The following is a 13,635-nucleotide window of genomic DNA, read 5'->3' as shown; positions in this document are numbered from 1 at the left end:
GGTTTTGCCAAAAGAACTCATCATAATAATTGTCATCATAAGGCAGGTGCTCCAAAAAGTGTAAATATACAACATTAAATAGGTTTACTCTTGAGCTGTCTCTCATGTGTGATATTTTGTCAAATTGCCTATTTTAGTTACTTTTTTGTTGAGATAATATTGGATTACAAGAATGCAATATGTTTCTTGTGTTAAGTCTATGGTGTTACCACATGATGCCCACCACCTTAAGTGGCTCTATCCATCTACCATAGTCTACTGGACCCTTTCAACCTACTCTCCTCCACCCTTGGCGACCTCATTTCAAAGTTGAAGAGTTTATTTACTTTGGACATTGTTTCTTCCCTTGCTTTGTTTCTTTTTATATCAGAGCATATTCTACTTGTCTTCCTCCTCTGATTTACTTCATTAGCTTGATCCCCTCCGGTTCCATTCATATTTTCAGGTACATTTTTGTATGTTAGGGTTTTTTTTTGTTTGTTTGTTTTTGCGGCCACACCCAATGGTGCCTAGGCATTACTCCTTGTTCTGCACTCAGGAATTATCACTCCTGGAAGTGCTCAGGGAACCATTTGGAATGCCAGAATTCAACCCGGTTGACCACATGCAAGGCAAACCCTCTATCTACTGTACTATTGCCGAGGCACCCACTTTGTTTGTTACTCTTTCTTTCATTAAGTCATATATTATAAATTGTTTTCAGCCTTTGCATAATGCTTACATAATGCAAAATGTTAGCAATAACCTCTCAGTACCTGTGTTGCAGACCATAGTGCCCAGAAGGGAGAGAGAGAGAGAGAGGGAGGGAGGGAGGGAGGGAGGGAGGGAGGGAGGGAGGGAGGGAGGGAAGGAGGAAGGAAGGAAGCAAGGAAGGGAGGGAGGGAGGAAAAGAGAGAGAGAAAGTATGTGCTATAGAGCCATAGAGGCAGGCAGGTGGCGAGGGGAGTAGTGGGGGGGGTGTGGAAACTGAGGCCATTGGTAGTGGGAAATGGACATTGGTGGAGGGATGGGTGTTGTATCATTGTATGACTGAAACCTGACTGCGAACAGCATTGTAGCTATATATCTCATGGTGACACAACAAAAAATATTAAGATTTTTAAATGACAATAAACTACTGATTAATAACATGGATAAAACATTAATAACAAGGATAAAACTAAAAAGAAGTGGCAGGGTTAATACCAGCAGTAAAGTCATTTGCTCAATATTACCACAGTTTCTTTTTGTTTTGGTTTGGTTTTGGTCCACACCTAGAGGTGCCCAGCTAGACTCAGGGATTACTGCTGGCAGTGCTTGTGAGACCATACAGGGTGCTGGGGATCAAATCCCAGTTGGCCATGTGCAAGGCATGCACATTGCCTGCTTTACTATTAAAATTTGTTTCCATTTTAAGCCTCAGCAAACTTACTCTTTTTACACAAGATCCTGTCTGCTAAATCATTTGAAATTGATTTATGTCAGCCTTTTTTTTGGCTTTTTGGGTCACATCCGGCAATGCACAGGGGTTCCTCCTGGCTCTGCACTCAGGAATTACTCTTGGCAGTTCTCGGGGGACCATATGGGATGCTGGGACTCGAACCTGGGTTAGCCATGCACAAGGCAAATCCGCTGTGCTATTGCTCCAGCTCCCGTCAGCCTATTTTTTTTTGGTGGGGAGCACATCCAGCAGTACTCAGGGCTTACTCCATGCTCTGCGCATGGAGATTACACCTGGTGAGGCTCAGGGGACCCTGTGCTAGGAATCAAACCTGGGTCAGCTACATGCAAGGCAAGTGCTCTACCCACTATACCATCTCTCCAGTCCCCTTTGTCAGCCATTTTTGAACAAGTTTGTTGGATAATTTTTCATAGCTGGTCAATACTGCTAACCCCAGAAATCATCACATCTGTCCATTCATTAGTTTGCTCACTAACGGTATTTATTTCTTTTTAGTACATCTATCAGAATTATTTCTCACAGAGAAATTATTATACCTGGGTTTGTATTATGGATTGAGTTCTCCTTAGATGAGAGATCAATCAGTTCTCCTTTGAGAAGCAACAAATGTATTGGCATATGTTTATATAAAAGATTTTCTGTTGGAATCCTATTACTACTAATATTTTATTATCTTTATAAAATGCTAGGCCTTACTTCAGACTCATGATGTAGTGGCACATGAAGTTTACAGTGATGAAGCATTGAGGGTCACCCCACCTCCCACCTCTCCGTATTTAAATGGTGATTCTCCAGAAAGTGCGAATGGAGACATGGATATGGAGAATGTGACCAGAGTTCGCCTGGTTCAGTTCCAAAAGAACACAGATGAACCAATGGTAAGTAGGAAAAGTAAACCCTCTGTACTCTCATAAAATCCTGGCATGAGTTAGAGCTGCAGACTTGAACTTATACTACTAAGAAGCATGTGGAAGGAATACATGGATTCTTTTTTTTTCTTTTTGCTTTTTGGGTCACATCCGGTGATGCACAGGGGTTACTCCTGGCTTTGCACTTAGGAATTACTCCTGACGGTGCTCGTGGGACCCTATAGGATGCTGGGAATCAAACCCGGGTCAGCCGCGTGCAAGGCAAATGCCCTACTTCTCCAGCTGTACTATCACTGTACTATCGCTCCAGCCCCATGTACATGGAAATTTTTAAAGGAATCCATTTCCAGATGCTCATTCCACGCCCCTCCCATACCCCCACCCCAGAGTTGCACTGCCTGACACCATATCTAAAGCGTATTTCCTCTTCTCCTCATCAGTTCTTCTGCAGTTTTTCTTCAACTTTACCCAAAGACAGAACATACTTGATATAGTAAGCCCTCACTCAACATCATTGCTAAATTCTTTTTTTTCTTTTTGGGTCACACCCGGCGATGTGATACACAGGAGTTACTCCTGGCTCATTCACTCAGGAATTACTCCTGGTAGTACTCTAGGGACCATATGGGATGCTAGAATTCGAACCCAGGTCAGCCGCGTGCAAGACAAACGCGCTACCCGCTGTGCTATTGCTCCAGCCCCGCTAAATTCTTTAAATGTGTGTTTTAAGAAACAATATATATCAAAATGAGTTTTTCCATATGAACAAGCAGTGTGTCTACCATATATTTTCTGCTCTCCAAAATATCACCAAACTTCCAAATAACGACCCAAACACTTCAAATAATAAGCAGTTATTTGTGTTTATTGATTCATTTTGCAACCAGTCGTTCTAGTTCAGGGTCACTGGCAGCCGAGCCTATCCCAGCAGCCCAGGGCCTGAGAGAACGCACCCCTGAGAAGAGCACTCTCTCATTCTGGGATCAGTCACACACACACACACACATGCAGACTGGGAACTTCACATCAACCTCCTTAGCATGTGGAAGGAAACCAGAGGACCCTTAAAGCCCCCCCACAAAAAGGACCACACAAGTGGGGTAAACATAGCAGCTCCACATAGACCATGGCCCAAGCAGGGATCCTATGCTTCTTCCCCATCAATGTTCTAATGAAACGATTTTATTCCTGCAGGGTAGCAAAGAAAGGGACCACATGAAACATTGCTCTGGCTATTTAAAAAAAGTGAATGTTTAATGACATTGTGAAACCAAAATCCTTTGTCAGTTCTGCTTGCTAGATTCTAGATCTTTTACCTTCAACAAAAGTAGAAGAAGATTAATTCCAAAGATAGTCAAGGAATTCAGGAACATTGCTAAAAATAAATTGCCTTCCATTCTTATTGATCAGTGTACAAAATTAATTTTCTAAAGGCTCAGAAGTAGGGTTGGAATAGAATTGATGCTGAACCCTGCTTCATTGTCATAGAATTCTCATGGCTAGGGAAGATCAAGGAAAGGCTCCTTGATGGTAACTGAACAAAGCAGGCAGAGAGTTGTGGGTCTATAGACACCATCAGACAAACCAAGTAGCAGTGCAAAACTCTGATAGTTGAAAAGGTCTTATCCAAGTTTCATCACAGAAGGAAGGTACTATGGCTGGACTGTAGACAGCAAGGCGAGTGGCAGGAAGGAAGGCATAGACAGGTTTTTGGTCTCAATCTTTAAAACACTAGGAGACTGTGGAAGAGTTTGAAGTGGAGAGACTCAATTTCTCATTTTCTAGATAATCCCACTAAAGAATAGATTAGAGGGAGGACAAGAGTCAATACAAGGAGATAAGAGGCTATTGTTCAAGTAATACAGGAGACATAGGATGGAGCTCAGAATTAGAGGAGTGCCAGCTGGAAAGAAGTCAGTTGATTTCACAGAAGAGTAATACATTCTACCATGATGAAGGCTAGACAGTAGGGATGAAGGAGAGAGATGTTAGACTTTCACAACCATGTGAATGCACAATGAGCTTACCTATTGAGACAGAGATTAGTAGAAATTCCAATGAGGTTACCTATTGAGATGGAGCACATTGGTAGAAATTTCAGGTCTGGAAGTGTAATCATCACTTTAGGAGAAAAGCATTCAAACTCATGCACTCATATCTTTTCCTCAAAACAGAAAAAAGGGTTGTACAAAATACAAATTGGGATGTACAAAATACAAATGAGAGTTTCCCATGACTTTGCATATTAATGGAAGAGTTTCAGAGCTATGCTTCTCCTATTATAATGTCCAAAGAACACTCAACTTTAGACACGGAAGGTTGTAACTGTCACCAACTCTTCTTTGCTAGTTAAACTGTTTTCTCCTAGCTCTTGCAGCAAGCAGAGGGTGATGCAAATCAGCTCTTTTCTGTTTTGTGCTCCGATCAGCTCTTTGGCTTTAGAGTACAAGCCAGAGCAGCTTTTGGGTGCCTTGAGCAAATCAGTTCATGTCAGCAGGCCTCTGTTTGCTCATACTTTGCTTAGTAAGTAATGCCAAAAGCATGCTTAGCCAAATAAATGATCCCCAAGGATACCCAGCTTGGAAAGCCTAATATCCCTGCATTCATTTTCCATATTCATTTACTCATTTAGCAAATGTTTGTTAAGAGCCAACTGTGTGCAGATCCCCGTATTGGATGCCAGGGAAATAATGATAAATAAGGCATGGCCCTTCCTAGCACTTGCTTTCCACAAAGCTACCTACATTTACCAAAATAATTATGCAGTTTCACACAGCTTATTTAACCAGAATAGTTAAGAGAGAATGATAAAGGAGAGAAGGCTGTCAGTGAGGGAAGAAGAATAGATGATCCTCAACCAAGTAATGTAGACAGGAAAATGGAAAGGACCACCAGAAGGAACCACCAAACTGTCTGGTGATCATTATGTTCCACAGGAGTGCAACGACAGCTGCTTCATCTTCTGTGTACAGGATTATAACTAGACTGAGTCAAAGTGTGAAGCTTCAGCCTGAATACTAGTTTTCTCACAAAGCATGAAATGGCTTTGAAATGCCTCCATAATATCTCCTTAAAGAAGCCTTTCTCAGGGCTGGAGTAATAGCACAGCAGGTAGGGCATTTACCTTGCATGTGGCCGACCCGGGTTCAATTCCCAGCATCCCATATGGTCCCCTAAGCACCGCCAATTCCTGAGTGCATGAGCCAGAAGTAACCTCTGTGCAACGCTGGGTATGACCCAAAAAGAATAAAAAAAGAAAAATAAGACTTTCTCGGGGCCAGCATAATAATGCAATGGAAAGGGGACTTGTCTTGCACACTGCCACCCCGGGTCAAGCCCCAACACTCCATATGATCCCCAAGCCCCTCTCCTGAACACAGAGTAAGCCCTAAGGACTGCTGGGTGTGGTCAAAAAAAAAACAGGAAAAAAGAGAAGCCTTTCTCTCTCCTATGATCCTAATGACATTGCTTATTTATTCTCCATTTAAGCAGTTGCCTTAAAAGTGGAAGTTCTTTTTGTAAGATTTATTGTTCAATAATAAAATACAGCAGTCCCTCATTGTTCCAAGTAGGAAACTGCAACTTTGAGCAAAAGGATGAAGGACAAAAGAATGTCCTTGAATTACATCATTTCACTGTGGTAATTGTTGGTTTTTTTTTCTCTCATCAACATTTTAACAAAATGACATTGAATGAAATGACATTATTCAAGGATCTGCTCACAGTTGCCTGTCACTGTCACTGTCATTGTCATCCCGTTGCTCATCGAGTTGTTCGAGCGGGCGCCAGTAATGTCTCTCATTGTGAGACTTACTGTTACTGTTTTTGGCATATCGAATATGCCATGGGTAGCTTGCTAGGCCCTGATGTGCGGGCTTGATACTCTTGGTAGCTTGCTGGGCTCTCTGAGAGGAGAGGAGGAATCGAACACGGGTCTGCCACATGAAAGGTGAACGCCCTACCGCTGTGCTATCGCTCCAGCCCCACAGTTGCCTATCACATTTAATATGCTTTCTTGTGCTTACTTAGTTATTGAGAGCATTACATTACTTTGGGGGACTTCACCAATATGTCTAGCTATGCTCAGTCCATCTCTCACAAGGTCAAATCATTCCCATTGCAAGTGTGAGGTTCCACTTGGAATTGGTATTTCTCTACTGACTGAGGAGTCCTTTTCTAAAAAAAATTTAATTTTATTTTCATAGAGTTGTTCATAATATAAATAAACGTTTTTTGGCTTTTTAGGTGACACCGAGCAATGCACAGGGATTACTCCTGGCTTTACACTCAGGAATTTCTCTTGGCAGTGCTTGGGGGACCATATGGGATGCTGGGAATCGAACCTGGGTTGCCCGCATGCAAGGCAAATGTCCTACCTGCTGTACTATCACTCCAGCCCCAACTGGCATTCCTTTCATTGCGAGTGATAAAGACCAAACTTGAGCCAATTAGATAGGAGGATGAAGGCATTTACCAGCAGTTTATGCTAAGCAGGGAGAAACTTAAGGCACCCAACCCAAACTGAGCCAATCCCTTGCATAGATGCAGAAACATGGAAACAAAGAACATAAATCAGTCCTTCACTTCAGAGAAATATTTGGAGCAGACAAAACAATAAGCTTTAACTCCATTTTGTTTAAGGTTAGATTCCTTTAGTCATGGTAGACACAATCTGTCTTGATCAGTATTATGCCAAGCAATTGTATATAATGCATCTGCTATATAACAGATTCACAGTAAGCGGTTAATTGAAAGAATATATTCATTTACCAATGTTGAAAATGGAACTCCCTTGGGGCCGGGCCTTGCACTCAGCTGACTTAGGTTCAATCCCTGGCATCCTGTATAGTCCCCCGAGCACCTCCAGGGGTGATCCTTGAGTGCAGAGCCAGGAGTAACTCCTGAGCATCGCTAGGTATGTTTCCCCCACCAAAAAAAGGAATGGAACTATGGAACTCCCATTGTATTATCATTTCCTGTATGAAATCAGATTTGTCGTACAGTACATAAATTTGCAGCGTTTTTTTTTTTCTGGAAACACCTCTCCATATATGCTGATTGAGTGTGCAGTTGGAAATGAGACTTGAAGCATTGCCATTGCATGCTTGGACAAGAAAGATTTTGATGACCTAGTCTCTCACATTGCTTGCCTACCACTTCTAAGAACTGCAGAATAGGAATCAGACCATTACATTTTGTGAAATTGTGCAAAATCAGAGTCTAGATGATAAAGTCACAAAGAGTTTCATGGAGCGTTCTAACAGGACATTGTTGTCCAATGAAGAAAATGGGATTGAATCTCTACCCTTAGCTGTTCAAATTCAAAACCAGTTTTCAGCCAAGGAGTTTGTTACAAATTCCAAACTTTGTGACTCTAAATTAAAAATGTAAAAGTCAGTATTAGGCTTGCTCTCTCAAACCTGTGTTCTCTCTTGAACATGTATTCTTTTCTTTCTCTCCCCTAACATCTTTTTAAGTAAATTTTCTTTCAATAAGAACTATCTTGCTTCAAACACAAACAAACAAATATGGCGTTGGAGAGATAGTAGAGCGGGTAAGGTGCTTGCCTTGCATGTGGCCAACCCAGATTCAATCCTCGACATCCCAAATGACCCCTGCATGCACCACCAGGAGTAATTCCTGTGTGTAGAGCCAGGAATAATTGCTGGGTGTGATAAAAAATAAATAAATAAATAACTATTTTTAAAGGCCCATATGGGTTTTAGGATAAACCAGGCATAATTACAAAATTTGTTGGCATGAAAGCCATCTAACCCAGCGTTCTTCAATCTATCTATACCTGAGATAGATTGTCCTGCAGACCTGTCCACTGACCAATAGTTATAACCAAGGTGCTAATCCAGTGGTTTCAACCTTTCTTCCTGTCTGCATCAGACCTTGAACTAGTGGCTGAAGACTACTAACTTAATCCATAGAGAATAATGTAGCACTGTCATCCCGTTGTTTATTGATTTGCTTGAGCAGGCACCAGTAACATTGTGAGACTTGTTACTGGGTTTTTTTTTTGGCATATCGAATATGCCATGGGTAGCTTGCCAGACTTTGCTGTGCGGGCACGATACTCTCAGTAGCTTGCTGGGCTCTCCGAGAGGGACGGAGGAATCGAACCTGGGTCGGCCGCATACAAGGCAAACGCCCTACCCGCTGTGCTATCTCTCCAGTCCATCGAGAATAATACCTATCTAAAATTAGATAGGTAGAACTTCTGCTTGTGTTCAAGATGACAACAGGGACCAGATTTACCTTCTCATCTAAAACAACAACAACAACAAAAAGATTGCAAAGAGACAAAATATGTGGCAAAATAGTTTTCAAGACATTGTCCATCCTGCCAACAAAGGGCAGTAATGCCCAGAGACAGGAAGCAAAGTATGATTGCACCAGCTCACTGCCCTGAGAGTTTCTAAACCTCATCACAGGGAGGGCAGAACTGAGTTAATTCAGGCAGACTCCTTGAATTTAGGAAGACCAAGGCACCCAAAGTACATGGACTAGGGGAGGGAGGGATGGAGGGAGGGAGGGAGGGAGAGGGAGAGAGAGAGAGAGAGAGAGAGGGAGAGAGGGAGAGAGAGAGCTATAATGATCTGTAAAGGGCTCTAATCCTTTGGGATGGTTTTTCCTTGAAAGAGTATCTAACACTCTCCCTGTCCCCGTCAGCCATATAGAGAAACCTAAATTCACGGAGCGCTGTATAAGATGCTTAGGGTGATCTTACCTCAGTAATGAGGAATAATTATCCCTCTTCAGCAAATTGTTCTATACCTCCCTAACAAATCAGGAAAATAAGACACAAAGGACCAAATTATTTCCAAGTAACTAAGATACATCCCAGGACAAACTTAAGAATATTTCTAGGATTTTTTAAAATCTAGCAGATAGCAAGATAAAATTCAAAATATCGGGACTGGAGCAATAGCACAGCGGGTAGGGCATTTGCCTTGCATGCGGCCGACCCGGGTTCGATTCCCAGCATCCCATATGGTCCCCTGAGCACCGCCAGGGGTAATTCCTGAGTGCAGAGCCAGGAGTAACCCCTGTGCATCACCAGGTGTGACCCAAAAAGGAAAAAAAAAGAAAAAAATTTTTAAATATCTGTTATCTAATCAAAGATCATTAAGCATACAAGAGGCAGGGAAATTTAACTCATAATGTGGAAACAAACAAACAAAATTGACACAGAACTGACAAAGAGATTATAATTAACAGGAAGATATACTATAGGATTGGTGGCAGATTTTTTAATGTCATAGGAGAAAAAAACATTTTTTTAAATGAAAAGATTATCACTAAACTCTAAGATGGCTTCAGACAGCCTAATATGTGGTTAATTGGACTCTGAACAAGAGAATGAGGAAGAGACAGAATAATGATTTGAAGAATAATGGCCACGTATACTCTGAACTTGGGACTGGAGAGATGTACAATGTGTAGCGCACTTGCCTTCCAAGCAGCTAACCTGGGTTCAATCACAGGCATCCCATATGTTCCCCCGAGAACCGCCAGGAGTGGTTCCTGAGTGCAGAGCCAGGAGTAACCCCTGAGCATAGCCGGGTGTGGCCCCCAAACAAAACAAAACCTGTATACTCTGAACTTGATGAGAACAATAATTCTGCAGATATAAGAACAATGAACCCTAACCACAAAAAGCACAAGAAAAACAAAACTAATGTACATGACAATCAAACTGCTTAGACAAATATAAAATCATAAAAGCAGTCAGAGGTTTAAAAAATCTGTTGCATACAGGGGTATAGATATAAGAATTGCTTTGCATGAAGGAGACCACAGCTCAGTCCCCAGACACGATAACTGTGCTGAGTGGCCCCCAAACCAAAATCAATAAAAGAAGAAGCAGGAGAAACCCCAATAGTAATAAAAAGAAAAGAAAAACAACTTTGAATTTTGAACCCAACAAATGTTCCAGAAAGGAAAGTCAACTCAAAACATTTTCAGACATTCCAAAAGTTAAAAAAGTCTCAGTAGAATTTGTAGGGGAATTAGCAATTTAAATAAACTAATAGAACTGTGTTGGGGATAATAGCATATATAAAAGTAAACTGTCTAATTGCAGCAGCAGAAAGGTCAGCAGGAAGAAGCAGAAGTGTTCTCTTATAAAGTTTTTAGACTCTTGGTGACATTGTGTAATATCCCCTGAAGGTCAACTGTGATAAGTTAAAGATAAGATGGTAAGATATGTACTTCAAAGCCAAAGCCACAAACCAGAATTATAGTTAATAAGATAACATCAAAGAGAAATAGAATAAAACTTAATTCAGAAGAAGGCAGAGAAAGATGGCATGACCTAAAAAGATGAAATAGAAATCAAATAGCAATAAGATGCATTTATTCCTGACTGTATCAGCAATTATATTAAATGAAAATTATCTCAATTTCCACAAATTAAAAAGCGGAGACACTGTTTTTGAATGTATTAAATTCATATGCTGTAGGGGGTGAAATAAAAAATAGAGATAGACTCAGGACAAAAACAACTATATATTGGTAATAGGAAATGCTTTAATGCTTCAAATTGCAGGAGCCCCAGGCTTGATCCCCAGCACTATATGATGCCCTGAGCACTGCCCAACACAAAGAAAGAAAAGAGAGAGAAAGAGAGAAAGGAAGGAAGGAAGGAAGGAAGGAAGGAAGGAAGGAAGGAAGGAAGGAAGGAAGGAAGGAAGGAAGGAAGGAAGGAAGGAAGGAAAGAGAGAGGGAGAAGGAAGGAGGAAGGACAGAAGGGAGGGAGGGAGGAGGGAGGAGGGAGGGATGGAGGGAGGGAGGGAGGGAGGGAGGGAGGGAGGGAGGGAGGGAGGGAGGAAGGGAGGGAGGGAGGGAGGGAAGGAAGGAAGGAAGGAAGGAAGGAAGGAAGGAAGGAAGGAAGGAAGGAAGGAAGGAAGGAAGGAAGGAAGGAAGGAAGGAAGGAAGGAAGGAAGGAAGGAAGGAAGGAAGGAAGGAATGCTTTAGACAGGTTGGGGAGATATCAAGGTGGAAAGCATGCCTTGTATGCATAAAGCCCAGAGTTAAATCCCTAACACCTCATGAACCCCAGAGTGTGGCCCTGGTGGCCCCCAGCCCTGATAGTCCAAGCAGAACAACACTGGACTGAGCACCAATCCACCAACGAGTGTGGCCAGAAGTGCCCCGTGCCCCATGTGTCCCAGACCACTGATGAAGAGGCCTGTATTTTTTAAAGTAATGTTTCATACTGAATAACAAACAGTTTCAAAACATAAGGCTTTAAGAAAATATACCATGATAACATTAATGGGAGAAGCATGGGCCTATTGTAGGATAAGCAATTTTTTTTAAACCACAAGAATGAAACTCTTACCATATCAGTTTGACCTGGAGCAGGTTAACCAAGGCTGCTTTCAGTGACATGAGATGTTCTTTTTCCACAGTCTGCTACATTTTTTTTCTCCATGGTGCATGCTAAATTTCCCTCCAGATACCTAGATAAGTTTGATTTCTTCATGGATATGGTGAAATAGAGGATTGCAGAGGGCATGATACTCAAGATGCCAGATAGTTTGTCTTACTTACTCCTCAAAGCCTGCAGTGAACTTGCTCCCATCAAATCAACCAATGAGAATTCTTATGTCTGATCTTAAAAGAGGGCAAACTACGGGGCTGAAGTGATAGCACAGCGGGTAGGGCATTTGCCTTGTACACAGCCAACCCAGGTTCAATTCCCAGCATCCCCTGAGCACTGCCAGGAGTAATTCCTGAGTGCAGAGCCAGAAGTAACCCCTGTGCATTGCCGGGTGTGACCCCAAAAAAAGCAAAAAAAGAAAACGAGGACAAACTACATTGCCTTTCTGATCTGTGACTCAAGAGAACGAAAAACACTGGAGTTGATATTGTAACAATATTCTACTTCCCGTTAAAAGATTTGTAAGGGGGAGGGGTGGAAATTAGGACCACTCCATGAAATAAAATGAAACAGAAGACTTTCTAAATGAAACTCCTTTATATTTTTATCCCAATAGAATACATAAAGAAGCCTAGAAAACCAACTACAACCAGCAATTTAAAACTACAATGGCCTTTCTTTGAGAAAACCAGTCTATGCTATTGGTTTTATTTGTTTAACTTTGGTTAGTTGTTTACCAGGGCCTCCCCCAGCAGTGTTTAAGGATCGCAGGATTTCTCCAGGCAGTGCTCAGGGAGCCACACAGTACTGGGGATTGAGCCTAGAGCAAGGCATGTCTCTTCCTTTCCGAGCCACATCTTGGCCCCTAATACTGGTTTTAAAGCTATTAAAATTATTTTTCTTAGTGGGTCTTTTTTTGTGTGTCTTCTTTTTTTTAATTTTTTAATTCTTTAATTTTTGTGTCTTCTTTTTGCAATTTTAAGTTTGGAACTCAGGGCCTCACACATACCAGGCAGGAGTTCTGCCTCTGGGTTGCACCCCCAGCCCTTAACTTATCTACTTTTATAGGTGCTTCCTCAGAAATAAAAATTTGAGCATATGTGCAGTACATGTCTCTTTACTTTAGACTAATTTCTATAGCCTTTTTGGGTAAGAATTAACAGAAAAGCTTGAGTATCTAGAAAAAAGGAAGCTAGAGTGGCTATATGATCATATTCTCAGACACAATGGGATTAAATTAGAAATGAATAACCAGAAAACTCTCTGGAAAATCTAGAAAATGTGAAAATGAAATAACGTCATCTGAATAATCCATGGATCAAAAAATCAAATCAAAATTTTAAAGTATTTTTAGTGAATGAAAATGAAACTATACTACATAACAGAATGTGTGGGAGACGAGACTATTAAAGCAATACAGAGGAGTGTATTGTACCTATATGAAGGACAGGGGGAGGGGTGAATCTTTAACCAGCGACTTCAGTTTCTGCTTTATGTTAGAATAAATTAAAAGCAAAAGATACTACCTAATAGAAAGGAAGTAACAGTACAGTTTCTACAGGCATAATAAACATGATAGGTGAATAAATAAACTTATGAAGAATAAATACCAATTGTACACAAACTGATCCAAAACATTGAAAGCGAAAGAATTATTCCCAGTTTTCATTCATTGATGATGAAGATTCTGATTAATGAAGGAGAAAGCAAACGCCATCATGATACCAAAACAGCTAGACATTACAAGAAAACTACAGACTGGTATCCCTCAGGAATATAAATTTTAAAATGATACCCCATTTCTAAGGAATATTATGACTAAGTGAAGGGTAACTGGAGAATACGAATTTATCATAGAAAAAAATCGATCCCAACCCAAGTTCAATGGCCAGCATTCCCTGTAGTTCCCTGAGCACCAAGAGTAATTCCTG

The 13,635-nt window shown here is 41.2% G+C and overlaps 1 protein-coding gene across 13 annotated transcripts in view; it reads left to right on the top strand.

Moving 5' to 3' along the window:
- The window catches only part of CASK (calcium/calmodulin dependent serine protein kinase), a 454,745-nt gene that overhangs the window by 383,193 nt on the left and 57,917 nt on the right, over positions 1 to 13,635 (top strand). For all 13 annotated transcript variants that reach the window (XM_055123462.1, XM_055123473.1, XM_055123468.1 and 10 more), the window contains one exon: positions 2,131 to 2,319. In XM_055123462.1, the coding sequence (XP_054979437.1) occupies positions 2,131 to 2,319 (189 nt within the window). The remainder of the gene's footprint in view (positions 1 to 2,130; positions 2,320 to 13,635) is intronic.

Source organism: Sorex araneus, chromosome X, assembly GCF_027595985.1.
Source record: "Sorex araneus isolate mSorAra2 chromosome X, mSorAra2.pri, whole genome shotgun sequence".
NCBI lineage: Eukaryota > Metazoa > Chordata > Mammalia > Eulipotyphla > Soricidae > Sorex > Sorex araneus.
This window is presented reverse-complemented; position numbering and strand designations above follow the sequence as displayed.